Here is a 22,524-nt window from a genome sequence, read left to right as displayed (position 1 = left end):
ATTGTTTTATATGATGCGCTATCTCTTATCTTCCCCTCACAGCGGATAATACCGCTTTTGCCAGATTTGGACATTGATGAGGTTTTTGCCGATGAAGTCGGCAATGTTATCTATTAGTCAGTATGTTACATTTCAGGGTCCAGGACATATGTATGGTTGTGTAGTATGGAGTACTCCGTACCTGAGATGGTACCTGAGATGGTTCCTGAGATGGTTCCTGAACGGGTGGAACCGATGAAACCTTCCAAGGTCACCTGATCAAGGGAGAAAAGGGGCACAACAATGTTTGTATGGAGTACAAACATCTCCATGGGGCTGAAATTGAAAAATGTGGCAAACCACTCAGCCTGGGACTTTCGGAGTTCGTTCGAGACACTCCACTCGATGATCACGACGATCCTTAAGCGCGCCAATAGTGCGCCACCCTCAAGCCAATAGCTCCAGTATTCTAGTGTTTCAGAGCTGATCGCTCTTATTTCACGTCATGGTCTCCGTTTCATGCTCCATTAAAGAATGGGTCCTGTTCGTAAGGGCTTGGAGGTGTCAGACCCTCTTAAGTGAGACATTAGCTTACTTCTTGAACTCATTTTCACTCTATATCGTTTCGCTGGTCGTTGCATTTCCTCTCGTTCCCGCATTCCACATCGACATAACTCTCGTTATACGCCACATCCACATCCACATCCACAACCACATCCACATTCATTGTCTTTCATAAATTTGATTCTTTATCTTTTATCGTTCATTTCCCCCAGCTACACAATGTATTCCCACACTCTCCTCGCTGCTCTCGCCATTGTCCCACTGGTGGCTGCCTCCAGCTCCCTTGGCTGCTTCTCCGCAGTCCCCAATCTCAAAGATGTGAAGCAGTACACATTTCAATCGCAGGCCTTCTGCCTAAACCAATGTACTGAAGCTGGCTTCCACATTGCCGCCTTGAAAGACGGCGTCACATGCGGTTGTAGCAATACCATCCCGCTATCATCCGCCATGGTTGATGACGACAAATGTGATCAATACTGCGCTGGTTGGCCTGAAGATAATTGTAAGTGAATACACACTCTTCCAAATTGGTTCCGCCGGGACATGTTCTGATATTAATATTCTTCTATAGGTGGCGGTATCAATGTCTACACTGTCCTCACTACAGGCGAATACCACGGAAGTTCCGACTCCAACTCCAATTCCAACTCCACTATCCCCAGAACGGGTCGCAATATTGTCGCTCCTACTGTGAATCCTTCTTCCATGCCGACCAGTATTCTCACTGCCCCGTCTTCCATGGGGACTAAGGTGGCTATCACTGCCCTTCCCGCAGCGAAGTCTAATGCCGCGTCCGCTGCGATCACCGCTGTGACTTCCGCGACGCCTTCCGCAACTGCTAATGCTGCTGGTACGCTGCGCGCTGGATCTCTTGCGGGCATTCTTGTCGCGGGGCTGGGTTTGCTGCTGTAAGCGCCTAGGCTGGGGTGGCTTTTTTCACTGCTTTACCGTGCTGCATATTACAGACCTGTTCCTCTGGTAGGACGGGGTTTAATCGGACTCGCTGGCGGGCTTGGATTCGGTTTCGCTTCACTGTGCTTGGGATTATAGATGTACATCTTTAGGCCTGTTGCTGGGGCTGACTTTCCTGAACTTTGTACTCATCTTACATTCATTTGATCCTGGATGGGATCTTTAGATTAGACTTAGGTTTCCAAATGGACTTCGATATCCATTGTGATCATATTTACAGTAATAGGGTTATGTTCTGTAGGATGTATCAGGGCTGGATGGTCTGTAAAATAGGGCATTCTTTTTACGAATGATGGCCGGAAATGATTGACACTAAGGACACCAAATTTGTACGTGAAGTGTAAATGTAGCTCCAAAGTCTTAAAAAATGCTAAAAAAGCAATGAACCAAGCACGAATGGGTATCATGAGAGCAAGAAAATCACAAACGCCACAGCAAAATTGAAGTCATCATACAATGCCTACCAGATTCAAGCTCGGAAACCGATCAATACTTCAAATTCCCAACTTTTTCGAACCCCCGAGGAAGAGGCGTTCCGGCTCTAATCAACTTTAGTCAGCATCATGCAGTACAAAGTCACTAACAAGAATAACTTACTTCATCATCTTCCGCTTCAATACACGTGCACGATCCTTAATATCGACTTGGCTACGCTGCCTCTGCAATAAAACAGGTCCGCCATCACGATCCGGACACAGTTTATCTTCCTTTATGATAGTGGACCAGGATGTGCCGTGAACAGCGACCCCGCGAATGATTCGATCGTCTTCTTCTTGGGACCACTTGCCACCTTTACCAGGAGGCCGTTGGGCACTGATGTTGCGGGCGGCCCAAGCAGATTGGACAGTCGGAGCTGGCGCTAACGCTGGCGCTGGCGCCAGTTCTTGAGTGGTTGCTGTGGATGATGACCAGGGCATTTTCCGGGCAGCAGCTTGGCTGGATATGAGTTGCTGCTGTAGTTGTTCGCCTGCTTCGCTGGCACTCTCCAAGGTCTCATCTCGTTCCTGGCGCGCGGGGGCATGTCGCTTTGGCGGAGGCTTGATAGCTCGCTTGGTGGCAGTATTGCTCGCACGCGAATCTTGCTCGAAATCATCATCAGACTCTTCTTCTGTATCGCCACGGGCACGTTTCCTGGAGTTTTCTCCATTAGGCCGAGCTGGTCGCCGTTCTGCACTCTGGGTCTCGGTTTCATCGATGGGGGAAACTCTTCTAGCATCGTTCTGACGGTCAAAGATTGTTCGTTGGGGAGTCTGAAGGCTCGCTTCCCCGGCTTTCTGGGCTGGCTGGCTTTCCTGCTCGTCATTCGTCATGGGTGGCGCTCGAAGTCGACTTGGGCCAGGCGAATCAAACTGCAGACTGGGATTGTAGCTCACCTGTCTGGTTCGGGCAGAACCAGGCGGGGTGGTAGATTCGTCCGGCTCGCCGCTGAGGTCGAAATCCTCGTTCGTATCGTCAAAAGGCACATAGTCATCAATATGGTTCTCTGCGACGGTTCCTTTATTTCCGGTAGTATCCTGAGGTACTGGACGCTGTTGAACGGGCGAATCTGACGCGACACTGACCAATCGTTGCTTAAAACGAGAGATAGAATCCATGTTTAAGAATTGGTTCTTGCCAGATTTTCTTCGATGGGGACGTGAATCCGCGGGCCGTTTGCCCAGACTGACCGGACTAGGCTGTCCAATGGATTTCTGAGGTGACCCTGTAAGCGTGGTTTCTGTGGCAAATGATCTTTGCTGCGCGGGCGGGGACATTTCCCGTAGGGGCTGATTCTTCTCCGGGTCGCGGTTGTTTGGAGTCGTAGCTTGGAATAGTGAATCATCAGGGAAAACGCTCGAATCCTCTTGCACATGTGTCTCATTGAGAACACTCTCGCCCTTGATCTTCCTTTCCAGAAGATCATGGACATCATCAAAATCTGCCTGGGATTTGAGGTCACGTCGGATTTCTTTATCACGACTGTGAAGGAAACGGGCGGTGCGGACAGTGAATCTTTGCCAGGAAAAGGCGGCTCTAAGGCCTTTCACATTGAGGGCACCATCATCGTCAGTCAGTTCAAGTTCCAGTTCTCCAATATGATCGAGAGCAGCATCATGAAACCGGTCTGGAAGACACCCGTTTTCATCATGGAATGGCGTCACAGAAAACCCCCGAAGCCACCGAGAATCCAAGTCACCACCCTCGTACTTTGATTCATCATAGAAGACCGTCCGAAGCAGAAGACTTGGATCAAAGCCTTTCTCACTTTGACATCGCTCGTATTCCATGAGAAAATACTGGGTTCTGATCTCCAGCGCAAGCTCCCACGCGGCCTTTTCAACCGCACTAAAACCGACCAGGTTTGAATCGCGGCCTTTGACAAATTGGTCCAAAAATGGAGCTGGAAACTGACTGTTGAGACTTTTGACCACCTGTCTTGCTGGCTCTGACTCTGCAGTTGACAATAGAACCTCATAAGCCAATCTGGCGCAGTTTGCGCTGTGTAGGATTGGTGATGGACTCCATGGCTTCTCATCGACTCTTGCAGAGATGGTGGGAATAATATCCCGAATACGAGGGACATCAACGAATGCAGCGTTGCCATACTTCTTCATTCGCTCAACAAGTTTTTTGCAGTGTGATTTGAGTCGCCTGTAGTCCTTATTGCTTGGACCAGCTACCCGTATGCGCTTTGCTGCATTCACAATCGCTATCGGATCCTGTTGATTGGAGACCAGTAAGTTCATCAATCCAGAGGCCGCTTGCTGAAGGTCCGGGAGCTCGTCCAGCATAATGATTGGATCATCTGAGGCCTCATCTTCGCTGTCTGTTTCAAAATCTTCTGCCTCTAAAAAGGTGGTACCGGAAATGTTGTGGTTTGCTTCCGCTTGTTCAGGAGTTCCCTGTACTACAGGAGAGCTATGTTTAGACAAAGAGGTTTGACGTGACGAGATGGGTGTCTCTTCTGTAACGGTTTCCAGCCCTGGATAAATCAGTATGTTTCACAAATTTGCTCTCTTAGAGACCGCGAGTTGGCAAGGGTGCGGAACATGCTTAAAAAGAGAAGCTTGTGTCGGACCAATGAGGGGTATGGAAATCTGATGCAGGGGTATGTTAGTGCGTGCACTATGAAGTACAGGCAACCAACCTATATTTACCCCCAAAGTCGAAAATGAGAGCACAAACAATACGTCACTTACGCTGATCAACGGCCTTGCCTTTCCCGAGGTTTCTGGTGCTCTTCAAAGAAATGTGCTGATAACCAGGACTCTGACTCCTTGTTACGCGCCTAGGCTGTGTGGGTCCTGCCATCTGAGCCCTGGGCCGAGACGCGTTTGTTGTTATTGATCGAGGGAGTATCAATATGCTGTTTCAGCGATGAAAATAAGAAAAAAGAAATCAACTGCAAAAGTTTTGGAATCGGCTGAAGGCTTTTCGCATGTCAGTGGGCGCGAATTTGTGTTAGAAGAGATGGCAGTGAGATAAACAAGTGCGACCGAGAGTCTAACTCTAGGGTGAACCTTCCGGAATTACTATTTATCCATACACTTACCGGAATAGGTTTAGCGGACCCTAACCACCCTAACCACGTCATGTACTGGGCCAATCACGTGATAAAGAAATACACATGTTGAGGGGAGTACAGGCTTGTGTGATTTCTCTCGCAATTGGAATACGCACCATTTACCAGTGAATCTACATCCAGTAGAAGAATCCGGAGTTTTGATGATATGATGAGAGAGTTGAGTACCGCTCGGTGAGTGTTGCGAGCTATTCCCTCGGTATTCCCTCCTGTTTGTTCTGGTGAGCACTTAGTAGGCCCCAGGCAACCAAAACACTTACCCATAGAGCCGTTCTTTGTAGGGTTCTACAAGCAAGATTCAGCACATGGATTGTTGAAAATAAATCTGGTCATTACGTGGACCAGGCACGATATTATATCATTAAACAGTGTATGACAAACCGTTCCAACTTTTACATCGCGATGCACCGCCCAAAACTTGCAAGAAAAACCGCGAATGTATGTTACACCATGCAACCCGTTAGTAGAGCGCCTCTATGAGATAGATTATTCCAAAGACAAGGAAGGCCGCAGCACCACCCAAAGTCACTATAAATCGTTAGTTGTGGCAGAGGAATACGAGATCGAGGATTGAACATACCAACGCGCATGCTGACCCGACCAGCAATCGCACGTCCACCAATTACGGCGGCAGCAGTGCAGATTCCGTGGCCAGCGGTCGCACCAACAGTCACCCACCAGTAATCTTGACCAGCGGCCATCGCAATGGTGGCGATTTGGCTGCGGTCACCCCATTCGCCGAGGAAAGTCATGACAAAGGTCTGCACCCACGCGGGGCTGAGCAGAAGAGAGAAGAGATTGCTCACGCCGACCAGTAAGTCGTTCCAGCGACGCTGGGGGCGAGGAGATGAGCCACGGGAGGAAGATGAGGAAATGCTCTCCGGGGGCGAGGGCAGGCGATTGCGAGAGCCACGGGACTTGGGGACACGGCCAGCCTCCAAGGATTGGGGAGTGACCGATGAGCGACGGCGACCCATGCGCATCTGTTCTTGCTCTTTCTCCTCAAGTTCCATTTCAACCTCCCGCATCTCCTCGCCAACACCCTCCTCTGGGTCCATCTCCCGGCCTTCCTTGAACATCTTCGCACCGAAGATCAAGAATAGGAACCCTGCCATGAACTTGGTGAGGGTCTTGGGGATTAAGGTAGGAACGGCGTGACCGAGGACGGCAGAGAGGACGGTCATAGTGGCCAAGGCACAGAATGCCGACGAGAAGACCACCAGGCGAGGGTGTCGCATTGCCATGAGTGCGGCGACAAGGAAGGTCTTATCGCCGATCTCAGATACGAGAATCATGGTGAAAGAGAACAACAGAGAGTGGAGACCATCGGTCTCGGTGATATCTTCGCCCTTGTTGGGGGAGGACGAGCTGGGGTAGCCGGAGCCGGCGGAGCCATGTTGGACAGACAGAGGGTCGTCCTTGGCCTGCGAGGGAGATTTGGGGTGAGGGATATCGTGGGGCTTGTCAGTTAGATCGGCGGGTTTCTAAAGTCCGCGTTATGTTAGTATTGCTCATTTCAAACCTGTGGAGAACAAGAAAAGTCCTACCTCCAACATGCCAAGCGTGCCTGCACCTTCAGCAGTGCGCCCGCTTCCCGTAGTCTCATCATTCGTGGGCAACTTCTGTTTCTCGCTGTGGGGCAGCGGCAGCGCCTCTTTAGGGCTGTCAGGGACCTTGGCAGAATTATACAGGTCGTCCTTCCCCTTCTCAGTAACTCCCCCTTCCGTACCACGTGTGCCTTCCTGAGGACCCGCGCGGTGCGGGTCGTCCATCACGCCACCATTGGAATGCGGAATCATTTTCCCATCCTCAGTGATGTGGCCCACCGAAGGGATCTTGGTATCGAGTTTTGTTGAAACAAGGTCTATATCATCGCTTCCTTTGCCACTCTTGCGATCCCTATCCGCGGTGGTCTCTACCCACGGGCCAGCGTGAGGTCGGCCATCCTTGCCGTCTACAGGGGCGTCTGACGATCCTTTCACAGCGTTGGGGGCAAGCTCAGCATCGACATATCGGGTATCAAGGGTTGAAGCTCCTCGCGATGCAGGAGCAGATGGCACACTGAACGATTTGGTGGTGACTGTGGCCGTTGACAGCACCGGAAGGAGGAGAAGGAGTAATGATGGAGACTGAATCTTCATTGTGGATTGAAAGAATTGCGCGCGTAAAGAATGTCGTTTTGGTCAGGTTATTCGAGTGCGAGGGAGGTCAAAAGGACTCGAGTTGGCCGGAGGAAATAAGTTTGCGGATGCGGTGCAAGACGCCAAAAGCCACGGTGTCTCGTAGGGGCGCGAGCACGGCGAATTGAGAAATCGGAGAAGGATAGTATTGGAGAGGCCAGAATAATCAAGTGTATGATTGAGACCAAATCTCCGTGAGCGAAATAAGAATTTGAAGGTGGACACGAAGCAAATGTTGATCCGTTGCTTGTTTCTACAAAGGGGGCGCATTCACGTGACCATGCCGCAAGCGGAGATTATTTTGACGCGCTCTGATTCGATCGTCTCGTTTCTATTTACAGGACAATCGGAAGTTTGAATCTCTGCCCAATTGTGAGGGATCATCACGTTGGTTCATCTTATTTTCAAACAATCGCATGTTATGCAGCGAATCATACCCGTTCCAGGGCGTCAGTCACCGTAACTACTAGACCGGCTCAGGGGTAGTCTGCATATGAACACAACAAAAAAATTTCTATCTACTCTCTCAATACAACAATGGGTTTCAATTAATACAGATTTTCAAGGAGAAACCGACAGATCAGTGTCTAAAATGAACTGCCGCTCTTCAAAGCCCCGGGAAAGTCGTTCTGGAGAGCTTCCCAGAAAGGCGTGCCACCAATTTGAAGCTCCTCAAATGCAGGACAGGTCAGATTCAGCAAAGGCACAGCAAGCAGATTAGTGACCCATTCCAATGGCCCAGCAATGTTCTTATACAGTCCGTCAAGCGCATTGGGACTACCAAACTTGAGCACCTCGGATACGAAGCACAGCAAATTGTTACCCTCCAGAAGGCTGGTCAGATTGAGAACACCGCCCGTTAGATCCGCGGGGTCGACACCAGCAAAGCTGTTGACGGTACCAGTGTTTCCTCCAATACTGTACCAAGTCAGCCTCATTAAATAACGCATACCGCAATGTCATTCTTACCTTCCAAGCTCCGGGTACTTCAATATCCATTCAATAGTATCCAGGTTGAGTTGGATAAGGCCGTAGTCGACGGGAGTCTTGTACCAATTCTCAGGAATTCTCTCCCATCCTTCACGATAGGTCAAATTACCTTCCTCGCCGTAGATGCCGTAGAAGTTCCGGATATGGCTCTTAGCTGGAGATAGTTAGCACCCAGAACAGCAGATCTCTTTCAATGTATCACTTACTCAGGACTCCCTCTGGATTCTCGATGGAGTGATTTCGGAACATGCGAGCGGAGAAGAGATAGCCCGCATTTCGCGCAATGAGGCCAGTCACAGGCCCATAGTAGAAGTTGGGATTGGTTTGGACACTCTCATCAAAGCGGTTCTTGGCTCGCTTGGCCATGAGATCCATGTCAAAGGTGCCGTCGGTCGACATGTTGTACCAAGCCATGAATTTGTCCATTTTCAGCGTGTGGCTGTTTCCTGTGACGTAGAGATCGTCGCGAGTATTGGAGGAATCCGCTTCGATGAAGTTATGGGAGCCATCAAGACCAAGGGGAGTGCCTATGGAAGTTAGTAGAGCACAATGACTCGTATTGATCCCATATGTACTGACCCAAAAGTCCTCCCAGGTTATCCAGAAGATTGTTGACACCGGGATCGCGACCACCGATGGAAAAGCTGGGATCCAGAGAGACGAGATCACCAGTCCAGACAGTGCCCATGATGGCAAGGATGGTAGCCAGGTCAACCCCCATGCCATAAACTGAAGAACAGGTTAGCTAGAGCCAAACTATGCAAAAATATCGATTGTATACCTTCGTTGATAGCAGCGATCACGTTTCCAAACTTGAACACAATTAGTCTTATAGCTAGTCCACGTCGCTATGAATGGCTTACAGATACCACGCCCTTCCGCGGGATATAGCCGTGGTTTGCCAATGCGTTGAGTCCAGGACAAGGACCACGCTGATCACCATTTGCGAAGTCTGGAGGCTGGAAAGCATGTTCGCCAGTGACTATTCGACGCGTTAGCACAAACCCTGATACAGGGCACGCCTCACATACCATCCACAGGCGAGCTCATGTCCGAGAACAGAAACCGCTTGTCATGGTGCACCTTAGGCTGAGGCTGATCATTGGGAAATGGACACCGTTTATGCAGGCCTCTGTGCACCAGGTTGCCATGGTGTCCTGCATCTGGGAAACCAAATACAACGGAAGAAAGTGACAATGAGCAAAGCAACTGCCCTGCACCAAGGAAACGCATATTGAACAAATGGATTGATCCTAAATCCAAGATTCAATTGCCACAAAAAAAGAAAGAATGACAATCCACCCGGGACGAAGAACAAGAAAATCCGCAAACAAAATATGAATTCGAAATATGCATACTGAGTTACTACCCCTGAGAAGATCATCAGCGCATGAACCTTGTCAGATCAAATCCTCGAATAAAACATGCAACCATAACGACGCCGTATTTTGCGTAAATGGCATGCCCCATTTAACAGTCATTGGCTTTAAGTCGGTAATTGCCATCCCAAAGTAGTCAAAATCAGGATAATCATTCGATTCCTTCAAAGCTATCCACAAAATCTCAAAGCAAAAATGGACAACCTAGTTCTAGGATACATTATCCGATGTTATTTAGTTCACAACGATCATTTCCCAATGGGGAAAATAGTCCCCGTCCCCGTAGTCCCGGATCGAACCCTAGTTAATGACAGCGCCGATCCGAGTCATTTGTGGGATAACCAAGGCGCTAGTGAAGATAAAACACCGGACAAGCGCCTCTTTTTTCTTGAAGTAGAAGGTGGATTTAACAGTCTAGGAAGTGGAGAAAGGAAATAAAGTTTGGCGTAAAAGTCTCTGAATTGTCAGAATAACCTTGAATGTCTCCCGCGTGGCTGACTTGACTTGTCGGTTATTGCCGAATTCAGTGGGGGGAAAGGTCAGAGCGAAGTGCAGATCAGCGGCTCGTCCGTCTCTCGGCTGGGAGGTGGCGCCGCGTCTAGTTTCTTCTGTTCTTTTGGTTGACATTTAGCCACAACTAGGTCTAAAAGTTGACCGGAAGTGGGAATAGGGGTCTTCGTACTGTAGATCGTAATTCGAGTGCCAATGTCTGGATTGATCGATTGGGGCGTCTCAAGAAATGTATGGATGCAGGGGGAGTTGTATGGAGTATGCTTAACTGGATTCGAGGTAAAATCGCATGTAGAGATCGACGGTAAAACGTTGAACCATTCCTCGTATGTCAAGAGTAGTTTGACAGGAGGTGAGGGGCTTTTTCAAATGTTGATGTTAATAAGATTATCGGAATGGATTGGATTGTATGTTTTGGCAAACACGCTCCTTGATTTGAAAATAAACTCTTACCTATTACATCTCCGATCACAACATTCCTTTCACGTTGGTACCTACAGGTGCAGACTGAGACAAGCTCTCAAAATGCGCTTCCTCAGCACAGTGGTCCTCTTGGCGACATCTTTCACAACTACAGTCATAGCAGCATCCGCACAGGCGCAATTAGAAGCCATACTCCCGACATGTGCGGTATGGAAATCCTCTGTCCTGTTTTATTGAGGCTGAAGAGCTAATTCTTGTCAAAGCTGAAATGCATGGCTTCGTCACTGACGCAGACATCCTGCGCAGCCACAGACCAGGCTTGTCTATGTCTAGATGCGACATATACCGCAATTCTTGAGGAATGTGTGCTTACCAGCTGCACTATTCGACAATCTTTGAGTAAGCAAACACTCTCCACTTGCAGTCTGCCAGTATTGACAATTATAGCAACGAAAAATGTCACGGAAACAGCATGCGGGGCTCCTATCCGAGATCGAACAAACGTTGTCTTTTATACTGGCATCGTTGGCGGTGTAATTGCTTTCGTCGTCTTTGTTCTTCGAATGATTGCTCGACTGCGATGCTGTGGCGGAATGTTTGGCTGGGATGACTGGACTATGATGTTGACAATGGTATAGCCTTTCTTTCCTTGGAGAAATTTCACTTACCCACAATTTTTAGTGCTTGGTTCTTCCACTCTCGGCTCTTTCTGGCGTCTGTATGTGACTCTCAATTTCTGTTAAAAACTCGTTCTTTGACTAAACCTCTATATAGTGGCCAACACAGGCTTAGGGAGAGACATGTGGACGCTTCCCTTCGAAAATATCACACGAATTCTCTACGTGAGTACTTTCAATACTTATCCAGGCTTGGATACTCACTAAAATTATCCCAGATCTACTTCTGGGATGAGTTAATCTATCTCAGTGTCCTACCTATGACCAAAATTTCGATTTGCTGTTTCTACCTCCGAATCTTCCCCGACCGACAATTTCGACGGTTAACATATTTTGTTATTGGGCTGAACGTATCATACTTGATTGCCTTTGTCTTGATCTCCGTGTTTCAATGCTTACCACTGCCTGGCGCATGGCTTCACTGGGATGGAGAGGGAAATTATAAGTGCAACCACATTAATGCACAAGGATGGTCGGCGGCTGCTATAAACATGATCCTTGATATCATAGTCATGGCCCTTCCATTGCGTCAACTCTATCATCTGAATCTTTCAGTGAAGAAGAAGGCGTATGTGATGTGCATGTTTGGCCTGGGTCTCTTGTACGTGTTCTTGAGGATTGATTCACTGTGAAATACTGATTTGTGCCTTTAGTGTCACTCTGGTCAGTATTCTACGACTGAAGTCGCTCATTAACTTTGCTTCAACCACTGACTTGACATGTGAGTGTCTCTCCCTGTTCTACCAGTTGCTAAGAACTGACTATCTGAAAGGGGATTACGTGACTATTGGATACTGGAGCACCGTTGAATGTGACGTTGGTGTTATCTGCGCATGCTTACCGGCAATTCGATCCTTGCTTCGCCGTGTATCTCCAAGATTCTTTGGCGACACCGAACCTGCCAAATCGTATGGCTTGAACTCTAACTCTCGAGGCACTGGATCTCGGTTTGATGGGCCGATCTATGTTCACCACGACATTCATGTCAAGAGCAATGATCACCAATTCTATCCCCTAGGTGATATGTCAAACTCCAGTGAAGCACGGCTCGCCGACAAAGTATAGAGACCAACAGTCCATTGCCCAAGCTGAGCAACTGAGTAACTGTTGAATTATTCTGTTCATTCTTTTCATTTCCCTCTTCTTTTGTTTTTATTTATTTAAAAGCTGTCAATGCTTATCTAGCTCCTCATTTATGGGAACAGTGAGAATGTATTCCATATCCAACCTTCTTTTTGATAATCGAGATGTCAAAGTGGCATTTTTCCATACACTGATTGATAAACTTGTTCACTGTAGAACATATATACATGATAATGACTACATGACACATTACCAAAACCTGTGATAAACTAAGCAGGTGGGAGAGCATTCTTCGCTAGAACTCCGCGATATTCCCTTGCACATGTGAGCCCCTGAATGAAGACTCCTTTGAAGTTGCTCAAACCAAAAAGAGGAAAGTTCATTATGCTAGAAACTCGTAAACCTAAGCCCACCCACTCAGTTAAGCAGAATGGAAATCCAAAATCTGGATGACAGCGGGCCCGTGTTTCCGCTTGACGGGACAAAGTACCTGTCCCCACAAACTTTCCTCGAAGGCTTAAGCGTTCATCCTACGAAGAATGATATTGGAAAAATTGAGACGGCACAATAGAGCTCAGACAGTATTAGCCCCACCGTTAAATTGGTGGCGTTGAGGTGCCGTGTGATCGACATGTCAACGGTCAAGAACGTTTTACAGGGTTCTCAGACCCCGTGAAGCTTGGATGGACCCACAGAAAGGAATTTTTATTATTGGTTGAGTAAGGAGGCCACCAAAAGTATGGATATCTATATTCTCTTTACCAGTATGTCGGTTCACGGTGCTGGGTCAACACGGGACAGATTCAATCGTATGGTAGAAATCCTTGGGCTAGAATGTAGTATATACTGTATTAGTGTTGTATTTTAAGGGGGGATGGAGTGCAAACCGGTATACAGTTTAGTGTCGATCAATACTTGGGGAACGTGGGAACGAATATAGTAACATCGTCGGGAATTACATCGAAGACCCCTGGACGCTCAGTATAATAGAGTAGACAGAACATTGTCATTCCTTGATTCCTGTCACTCTTTTTCTTTTACTTGTTCTTACTGTACTATTGTTTTCTTTGCTTTTTCAATATTTCCTCCTTTCTCATCCATCATGCGTATCCCAGCAGTGTTTGGGATACTTTCCACTCTTTCATTTGCCCTCGCCTCGTAAGTGAAAGACAGAACTTCTCTGGCCTTGACAACGAAGACTAAGATCAAAACAGTGATTATATACCAAGCCATCGCTACCATGATTTACACAAGCGAGTTTTGAATGGAACCACCACAAAAGCCGGAACTGCAGAGTATGACTATGTGGTAGTCGGCTCCGGTCCTGGAGGTGGACCCCTCGCTGCACGACTAGCTCTTGCTGGGTTCAAGGTTCTTCTCATAGATGCAGGCGATGACCAGGGGAATGCTACCAGGCAGATTGTGCCTGCTCTTCAGCTCCAGTCTACGGAATACACGCCCATGAGGTGGGACTACTTCGTCAACCACTACTCCAATTTGACCCGCCAGGAGGAGGACTCGAAAATGACATACCGTACTCCGTCTGGAGATCTTCATGTCGGTAGCAACGCTCCAAGTGGATCGGATCCTCTAGGAATCTTGTACCCTCGCGCTGGTACTTTGGGTGGTTGCTCTGCCCACAATGCTATGATGTGAGCCTCCCCGCAGCTAGCGTTGACTCGTGTATACTGATGGATGTTTCTATAGTACAATCTACCCATACGAGAACGACTGGGAGAATCTTGCAGCTCTCACCGGCAACGAATCCTGGTCCGCCTCCAACATGCGTGGATATTTCGAGAAATTGGAGCGCAACAGATACCTGCCAAGCAGCATTGTTGGCCATGGATTTGATGGATGGCTCACAACCAGCCTGACGGACTTACGTCTTGTTATTGAAGACCAAAAGCTTCTGTCGTTAATCCTGGCGGGTGCAACTGCTGCTGGTACAAGTCTCTTGGGTAAAATTGTTGACACGGTTACAGGGCTCGCCGGAGTCTTGTTGCGCGATATGAACAACCCCGGTCCCCTGCACGACTACCAGACTGGTCCTTTCCAGGTACCTCTCGCTGTGGACGTTCCTGAATACAGAAGAACTGGTCCCCGAGACTTCCTTTTGCAAACCGTTAATGCTGTCAATGATGATGGTTCGCGTAAATATCACCTTGATATCCAGCTGAACACACTTGTCACAAAAGTTCGATTCGATAACATGGGAGCCAAGCCTCGAGCTACAGGAGTGGAGTACCTCCAGGGACAAAGCCTATATCGTGCAGATCCCCGTGCTTCCATGTCCGCTGGTGGCACTCCCGGCAGCGTGAACGCCACCCGCGAAGTTATCATCTCGGCAGGATCATTCAACACTCCCCAGCTACTGAAGCTGAGCGGAATCGGTCCAAAGGAGGAGTTGTCCAGATTTGGTATCAAGACTTTGGTAGATCTGCCGGGCGTGGGTTCCAATCTCCAGGATCGGTATGAAACAGGTGTGGTTGGCAAGTCCCCAACTGACTTTGTGCTCACCGAAAAATGCACTTTCATGTACACCCTTCCAGACCCTTGCCTGGAGCAATATGAGAATGATCCCCTATTCAAAGGCACCTACACCACCAACGGGATTGCCATTGCGATCCTTCGACAATCCTCGGTCGCTGACGATGAGCCCGATCTTTTCATTTCAGGGGCACCTGTGAACTTTCCCGGTTACTATCCAAACTACTCTTACGAGGGTCTCAAGGATTCTCAGCACTGGACGTGGATTACCTTGAAAGCTCGTAGCCGCAACAACGCTGGAACTGTTCAACTGCGATCAGCCGATCCTCGGGATACTCCCCTTATTAACTTCAATTCTTTTGATGCCGGTGTGACTACTGATGGTGCGGACGACAAAGATCTTCAGGCCGTTTATGAGGCTATGGAATTCTCTCGCACAATCTTCGAGGACCTCATTCCCCTTGATGGAGGCTTTGAGGAAGTCTGGCCTGGTCCCAATGTTACGACGGAGAGTGAGCTGAAGGACTTCATCAAGCGGGAGGCATGGGGTCATCATGCCTGCTGCACTGCTGCTATTGGAGAAGATGGAGATCCCCAAGCCGTCTTGGATGCGGATTTCCGTGTCCGTGGTGTTGATGGCCTGCGTGTTGTGGATGCCTCGATCTTCCCCAAGATTCCGGGTTACTACATTGCCCTTCCTATCTACATGGTCAGTGAGAAGGCTGCGGAGGTCATCATTTCTGATGCTGTATAATCTTGATTTTTTTTTATCGTCTAATTCAAAGCCTTGTGAAAAGCTTTTGTCTCTCTTCTTCATGTTATCTTATATATTGCCTCTAGGGCTGGTTCAAATGAAATAGAAATCTACAGTCATACTATCAGTTTTTTTACAAGTTCATGCACTCAATAATTTGATTCGTGGAGCGTGGAAAAAGTAACACGGTTACAGGGTTCGCCGAGGTTATCCCTATGATTACCGAATTTGAATCGTGTGTGATGCAAGCGAGAGGAGAGGAGGAGGAAATGGTGACTGCTGGAATTGGTATGAGCTGTGGCCTTGGATCAGAAGGGTGAGGATTGGAATTATGGAGGTGCTGGCGTGTTTACTTTCACTTTCCCTGGTCACCTCTTTCTGTCGCGTCCCTCTCCCTCCCACCATATCTCTTCCACACAAGGTCTCTGATAACTCTTTCAAGTAACCCCAATATTAGAGGGAGAGGATTGAGATTCCTTCCTCTAGAACCACTTTCTATCACCTGCACAAGAGTCCACACAAACTGTCCCGACTTCTTCAAACCCTGTCCAGCACCCCGAAGACCCAAACAAGAGCTAAAACCCTCCCATCATGGATGCGCCTCCCCCTCCCGACAAGCTCGCTAAACTCCAGGGCAAAGTGGTCAACACGCTCCAAATCGGTGTTCCGTCCATGCTTCTTGCTTTGAGAGCCCTTATCCTAGCAGGTATCCCAGTCGTGGAGTATGGCGCGCAGATTTACCACCAAAGTGGAGACAGAAGATACTATCTACTGGTACGTGACGAACCCAAATCCCACAGATCAAACGTGATCATTAATAAGAAGTATTAGAATCCGGAGTGGGTGATCCCCGACGACCAGCTGCCCGGGGCTTCCCAGATCCTGGTCGAAGCAGGCTACCCTCGAATTTTTCCCTCGGTACGGCCCTGGGTAGGATGGTGGGATACCAGAGCCTGGTGCCACGACATCAAGATGCCAGAGCATAATCTGGATTTCGGGGTTGTTTATCTCCTGCCTCTATCCATCGTTGGCTTCTCCCTCGCAGACACTGCTAGAGTCCCCTGTACATTCGACGACACCTTCAACATTCTCACCCCCAAGCCTGTCGCCTACTGTGTCTCTTTAGTCAAGCTTCTTCGAGGGTTTGAGGTAGACGACCCTCTCCGATTCCGCGTGCAGGCAGATTTGATGCATTTCATATGCCATGCTATCGACCAAATTCCCGTGGAGGCTACTCCTTATATTGTCTTGCCTACCATGGAGCAGAAGATGAAGACCGACAATGGCATAAGGACTGTGATCCACTGGCAATGGGGGAGGACCGATATTTTGACCAAGAGCATCATTCTTCATTGTGTTCGAGACCCCCAGATGATCTGGCGGATTTCGAAGAATACGAACTTCGAGGGTGGAAAGGTCCCGACTGATAATATCGGTATGACGAAACTCGTCTTTTGAGAGTCTTTTGTTGTATGTTTTTCAAAGTCCCAGCCTTATGGCGAGAATCAAGTAAGATAAACAGTGAAGCTACAAGTGCAATATCATCGCCCTCGCAGCAAAGTTTTCTGAAACATCCATGTGACTTTCTCATTAAAGCTACTTAGGCATTTATACGTAGTAGGTTATTTTCTGTCCCAAGTGGGGCTTTCCCTGCTTAGGCCGCCTTCACCATGAGTGGGAAATCAAATACATTCACCTTCCATCACTCCAGATCCTATTCCTCGTCTGCATCGTCAATCATACGGTGGGACCAACTCACTGGTGGCCGCGCCTAGATATCTATGAACTTCTGGTAGAAGCGAAGAGATGGGTGTTGATTAAAGAAGGACAACGCTGGTAGATTGCTTTACTCCCCTCGACACTTCAATCCCAGTCTATACCGAACCGCCACTGGCACTAGGCGATTCCTTCCCGGTTATATTAACAACCTGCCTGTCTATGGTACCCTCAGACTGTACATTATCTGCAGATAACTGGGCAAATTTTCGGAGACTAATGTTGTCACGGAACATCTAATCAATCTCTTCAAATGATCTTCCATGGCATTCCGGCACACAAAAGTAGACAAAAGACAATTGGAGCACACGGCAAATGCCCCATCAATAAAACCAACCTTTGACTGAAGATATGCGTAGGGAGAATTCAGAAGGTAGGGTAGGGTAAAGGTGACGACAAAGCTATGAAAAGGATATCAGTTTCACGATCTTGACCAGTGCGGGCGTTTCTAACTTACAGGATTAACACCTTTGTCACAGATGCAATACGTTGTGAGTTGTCTCTCATACGCAGCGTTGGTATCTCAGTCGTCCAGCGTACCCTGAATTTCCGTGCCCGGTAGTTTCGTAGCCGGCGACGGCCCGAAGAACAGCCGAGCATGCTCAGCCGTTTAGTGAAGGTGAACCCAACACCCAAGCCACAGCGACTGAATACACACCTCAGACAAAGAGCAAAAACCCGGCTCAGTGCAGATTGTGATGCATGCACCCTGCGCCGCAGATGATTCGACACTGGTTTCCTCATCAGCCATCGAGATAACGGTTGTTCTAGAGTCCCGCGGTCCAGGGCGGGCCCCTGAACTTGAAGGGCTGTGGTCATCATTTCGAAAAAATGATCTGTGAATCCTAGTGCGGAGAACAATTAAATCAAATTAAATACAGCTTAACGGTCTGAAATGAAAAAGAGTAGCCCCAATGTTCCTTGGCCTCTCCTTAGATATTCTTTATGGTTCCTTCTAGGGTTCCCTGAGAGGATTACTTATAGAAGCATCAGCTTAATGACATACCAAAGCAAGATATTGCTCCTCAAAAACTGATCTATGAAACTTATCGTTGACTGCAGTTGAAGCCCAGTAATATCAAGTCCGCTAGAGGAATGACGAAAATGGGGAAATTAGAGTTTTTGGATCAGTGACTGTACTAGGCCTAGCTTGGTCAATGTTGCTCCTTAATACACTTAGCAACCCATCCTAATAGGCTTAGTGCCATATCAACCCTCGATAAAATTCTAGAAGGGCTTAGTGTCATTTCAATCTAGAAAAGTTATCATGTATAACCAATCCGCCCTGAAGATAAAGCAACGGAGCAGTCGCCCTCCTCTCGTCTTTCCTTTGCACCACCTTCCCGACTGTTTTTAATATTCGTCTCAAATCCATCAACTCATTATCAAATATTCAATTGCGCACCTAATTCAGGCTTTCCATCACCATGTACTTTCCTGTCAAATGCGGTACGTCCTCAAGAAAGGTCAAAAGCTTGCTGGCAATAACATCCACAATACAGAATTTCGCCTGTCTCGGGACTGCCATCCCCCTCCTTATTCAAATTTTGATGACGTTAAAATAGGAAGTGAGTGCTCTGTCGACTCACTCCAGCGTCCGAGCCAATTGTCAGAGATCGATGAAGAAGAACAAGATACGCTTGACCGGCTCAAGTATGGCTGCCTCGCTGGACTTGTATTAACCATTATCGCCGTCTGTGGGATCTTCACGTACGCCATTGTTATGTATTTAAACTCGGCAAGTCCCATATACAACAACAATGTCTCACGGGATGAAACTCCCAAATTACCGTCGTCAATGTACTTCCAAATATAGCTTACAACATTCCGCTTGCCATTGCTGATGTTCTACCTCTCTATATTTAGGTTTGAACAAGTTTTGAACAAGTGACTTCCTGGTGATTCTATTGATACCATCGTTTTTGTATGGACTTTGTTCTAGAATGTACTTTTCTTATATCAAAATGAAAACTTGTAGTATGTACAAGACGATTCAAGATTTTTAGATGACCATCAAATTTCTTCTTTGCTTAAGAGTCAGGGACACCATCCGCGACCTGGTGTCCAGTAGTGTAGTTGCCAAAACAGGCTTTCTGGTACTCGGCCTTTTGCTTCAGTGTAGGCACACCACGTAGGAACTTTTCAACGGGGCAGAAACCTTGACTGGCAGTCTCACAGCCCACAAGGCCATCTAGAGGCAGAGGGGCGTTGTTCAGCACAAACCGAATGTAGGTCGTGGTGTTCTTGGTGGACTCAACGGTGGGGTTGTTGAGAAGGACAGGCCCAAGGTTGCTGAAAGACGTGTTGCTTGGACAAGTCCAGATTTCAGACAAAAAGCGAGCACCAAATGGAGTCATTTGTTGGAGGGAGAAGTTCCGCTTGGGCGCATGGTCGACGTTGCCAGGCAGACCATGAGGGCCAAATTTGAAGTAGTCAAGACCGAGTGCGTTGATCACAGAGAGGATGATATCATCGTGAGACATGTCCATGTAGAAAGGCTGGTCAAAGGGAAACTGCTTCAGGTTGTTGTCGTAGGTGTAGTTGATGCTGGTATCGCTGGAGGTGATAAGCTTTCGCTGGAGACGAGCGGCGAGTTCCAGGACATAGCCAATGCCTTGAGCGCGACCGGTAGGCGAGCCGTATGCGTAGTCTCCGTAGTACTGAATGTCAACGTTGTATTCAAAGTCCTTCCACTCTTGTTCAGTGAAGAGAGAGCAGAAATATGAGCCGCCAAGACTGGTGTACTCATAAACACATAGGTTCTGCATGGCGAGCACGTCGGAGGCAGTTACGTTAAAATCGCTAGGGAAGTAGGACGCGAGACGAGACTGAGCGTCCTTGGTATACCGGGCAATGAAGACCTCAGCAGAGTCGTCGCTGTAGCGTTTAATCAATATCTATGCCCTGAAAAGGGGAAAAGTGACTTACCCCTCAGACATATCGCCCATACACGCCTCATATGAAGCCAAGGTGTTGTTGAAACCAGACTCCTCGGGAATCACAACAAGGTCGTATTGACTGTACGAACTGTTTGCACCGCTGTTTCCAAAGAAGCCACCTAGTCGGATATGTTAGCTTGCGCAAGATCTTATATCAACTTAGAACAACTCACTGAGCCACCACCGAGCGCTCTCCAGGATACGCGCCTGTGAAGTAGTACGGAAGACCGGCTTGGGGCGAGAGGTACCGTTGGCGTACACATTCAAGGATGAGCTCCAAGCAGCCACGTTCTCCCGACCTGCGCGGTACAAAAGCCGACCATAGTTGATCCAGAAGTTTGCTCCAGATGTAGCCTCAGTTGCTGCACCATTCTCCATCAAAGTGTCATCTCCAATGACGTAATCCCAATTGTTGAGAAATTTGAGAGGGCCGGTGCCAATAGCCTTTCCCGGGTGGGCCTTGCTGTAATTGGTGATCTTGGTTGCGAAATCCTGCATACCTTCACCATCCAACGGGTAGTTGGTAGGGAACCGCTGAGCGTGACGATGCAGAACGTGCACCTGGGATAATTCACACCCCTCGGGCACACCTTTGGGAATGCTGAAGCCATCTGCGTCTCTGTAGGGACTAAGGTTGGCCCAGCTCTTGGTCATGTCAAATCCAGAGGCATACGTAGAGCCAGTTGGACCAGATGCAGGGGCAGACGTAGAGGTTGCGGTGGCAGTCGCGGTGGCAGCAATGCTGACCAGCGTGACTCCGAGGCTTTTCATTGTTACTTTGGGTCAAGTGTAGAACCTCCGGGATTTATGTGAGGAATTGGTTTTTTGGTTCCCTCGGACGTCTCCCTTTCTAACAGCGTCTACTAATTGATCGCAATGGGCAATGCACAAGCAGTAACAATGGCACAACAGGGGTATTTTATTAAAATTCTCGCGATGATATGGAAACTCCGATTATCTTCCGAGGCTCATTTGACTTCCGGGTGATTGTTGTTCCATGCTGTATTGGGAATGTTGTTTCCCCCTCTAGGTAAAGATCAACATCAGTATGCAGATCACATTGAGACTGAAGAAACCTGTTCTACGGAGTACATTCAAACAGTTCTCTTGTAGGATCACTTCGTAGCACTGGAGATATATTATTACCTTTGAAGTGTGGTATGGTGAGAAGGAAGGGGGAAAGAGAGTGTAGAGCACTAACTATGAAGCCTAAAGAGCACTTGACCGGGATGCCTGGAGCTCAAGGCACCAACAAGCTTTCACACTGCTCTTTCGAAATCACTTTACATAAATCAGCTATCTTGCAAATGCGAGTCTTGAGCTACCAAAACGGGCCGCTACTGCACAAATGGAAAATATTGATGTTTCAGCATTGTACGGGGTGGCCCGGGTCGCTCGGCTTGACCCACGACTCAAACGAACTCCGGTCAACTGAGCAGTTCAAAATTGTTCTTACGCTAGACTTGAAGGGGCTGAGTGTAGAATAAGATACACATGATCTGAAGGCTAGGCGGAGAAGATGCCAGTGATATCAGTTGACCAATCTCTTACAATGACAGTTATATTTCTCCAAATCACATTTCCAAATGTTGTGCGATGCCATCTTCCAAACATCATGACCGGATACCCAACAACCTTTCATTACTGTCTTGAAAACTTTCTTCGAAGATAGGAGCGGTATATAGTGAGGAAAGCCACTCCCCACCACATCAAACGTACTGTCCAATCAAACATAGGATCGCAAATCTCATCCGACTTCACGCATTGCTTGCATAATATCAAGGAGCCACAGAGAAAAGCTAGAGGTGCAAACATGAATCTTTTTACAAAAAGTTTAGAAGCCAATACTTTAATAAAGCAAGCGCAAAGTACTTACATGACAGAATTATTAAGGATGGGTAACATAATGTATTGGACGACAACATTATTAGGATGGAGGCAAAGATCACTCGGTCTGGGATCTCTGACGATGTGGGTTCATCTGGTGGCCCTCCCACATATGGGTTTTCTATCACGAAAGATATCGGATCCTCCATTTGAATAGATCTAAAGGAGCATTGGCGAGGGTTCGAAATTCAAAAATAAAATTGAATCGGAAAGTAAGAGAGAAAGAACTGGCAGGCAGATTACAAAGTTCGAAAGCTAAAGAGAACTGAGCTGGGGAAAGCCATCACGCTACAAAAAAGGGCGCATGGATAGCAATCCCCGAAGTCTTAACTGTAGCCAATGGCAAACCCCTTGTTGTT

General features: G+C 47.9%; 8 protein-coding genes across 8 annotated transcripts; 4 read left to right on the top strand and 4 right to left on the bottom strand.

The window, feature by feature from the left end:
* Positions 1–762: 762 nt before the first annotated feature.
* On the top strand, positions 763–1,455 carry N7520_003658 (WSC domain-containing protein; the record flags this gene model as incomplete). The annotated part of the gene is made up of 2 exons (XM_057137593.1): positions 763–1,045; positions 1,115–1,455. 2 exons carry the CDS (start codon positions 763–765, stop codon positions 1,453–1,455), a joined length of 624 nt encoding a protein of 207 aa, XP_056998058.1.
* Positions 1,456–2,001: 546 nt separating this feature from the next.
* Positions 2,002–4,806, bottom strand: N7520_003657 (telomere repeat binding factor family protein; the record flags this gene model as incomplete). The annotated part of the gene is made up of 3 exons (XM_057137592.1): positions 2,002–2,056; positions 2,113–4,477; positions 4,695–4,806. The coding sequence occupies 3 exons, from the start codon at positions 4,804–4,806 to the stop codon at positions 2,002–2,004; spliced, it is 2,532 nt and encodes an 843-aa protein (XP_056998057.1).
* A 731-nt stretch (positions 4,807–5,537) lies between these two features.
* Positions 5,538–7,218, bottom strand: N7520_003656 (TMEM165/GDT1 family protein; the record flags this gene model as incomplete). The annotated part of the gene is made up of 3 exons (XM_057137591.1): positions 5,538–5,605; positions 5,658–6,561; positions 6,625–7,218. 3 exons carry the CDS (start codon positions 7,216–7,218, stop codon positions 5,538–5,540), a joined length of 1,566 nt encoding a protein of 521 aa, XP_056998056.1.
* Positions 7,219–7,844: 626 nt separating this feature from the next.
* N7520_003655 (peroxidase family protein) lies at positions 7,845–9,480 on the bottom strand (the record flags this gene model as incomplete). Its single annotated transcript, XM_057137590.1, has 7 exons — positions 7,845–8,175; positions 8,227–8,401; positions 8,454–8,774; positions 8,827–8,976; positions 9,029–9,059; positions 9,111–9,229; positions 9,279–9,480. 7 exons carry the CDS (start codon positions 9,478–9,480, stop codon positions 7,845–7,847), a joined length of 1,329 nt encoding a protein of 442 aa, XP_056998055.1.
* A 1,181-nt stretch (positions 9,481–10,661) lies between these two features.
* On the top strand, positions 10,662–12,301 carry N7520_003654 (CFEM domain-containing protein; the record flags this gene model as incomplete). The annotated part of the gene is made up of 8 exons (XM_057137589.1): positions 10,662–10,766; positions 10,823–10,958; positions 11,007–11,191; positions 11,241–11,277; positions 11,334–11,401; positions 11,455–11,837; positions 11,890–11,957; positions 12,009–12,301. 8 exons carry the CDS (start codon positions 10,662–10,664, stop codon positions 12,299–12,301), a joined length of 1,275 nt encoding a protein of 424 aa, XP_056998054.1.
* A 1,120-nt stretch (positions 12,302–13,421) lies between these two features.
* On the top strand, positions 13,422–15,563 carry N7520_003653 (GMC family oxidoreductase; the record flags this gene model as incomplete). Its single annotated transcript, XM_057137588.1, has 3 exons — positions 13,422–13,477; positions 13,534–13,971; positions 14,027–15,563. 3 exons carry the CDS (start codon positions 13,422–13,424, stop codon positions 15,561–15,563), a joined length of 2,031 nt encoding a protein of 676 aa, XP_056998053.1.
* A 591-nt stretch (positions 15,564–16,154) lies between these two features.
* N7520_003652 (uncharacterized protein) lies at positions 16,155–17,021 on the top strand (the record flags this gene model as incomplete). Its single annotated transcript, XM_057137587.1, has 2 exons — positions 16,155–16,337; positions 16,395–17,021. 2 exons carry the CDS (start codon positions 16,155–16,157, stop codon positions 17,019–17,021), a joined length of 810 nt encoding a protein of 269 aa, XP_056998052.1.
* Positions 17,022–19,369: 2,348 nt separating this feature from the next.
* On the bottom strand, positions 19,370–21,049 carry N7520_003651 (histidine phosphatase family protein; the record flags this gene model as incomplete). Its single annotated transcript, XM_057137586.1, has 3 exons — positions 19,370–20,216; positions 20,268–20,397; positions 20,452–21,049. The coding sequence occupies 3 exons, from the start codon at positions 21,047–21,049 to the stop codon at positions 19,370–19,372; spliced, it is 1,575 nt and encodes a 524-aa protein (XP_056998051.1).
* Positions 21,050–22,524: the final 1,475 nt, after the last annotated feature.

This window comes from Penicillium odoratum (assembly GCF_028828045.1).
Source record: "Penicillium odoratum strain IBT 22623 chromosome Unknown utg000003l_segment0_segment0, whole genome shotgun sequence".
In the NCBI taxonomy this organism is placed as follows: domain Eukaryota; kingdom Fungi; phylum Ascomycota; class Eurotiomycetes; order Eurotiales; family Aspergillaceae; genus Penicillium; species Penicillium odoratum.
The sequence above is the reverse complement of the archived record's forward strand: the minus strand, read 5'-3'. Positions and strand labels throughout refer to the sequence as shown.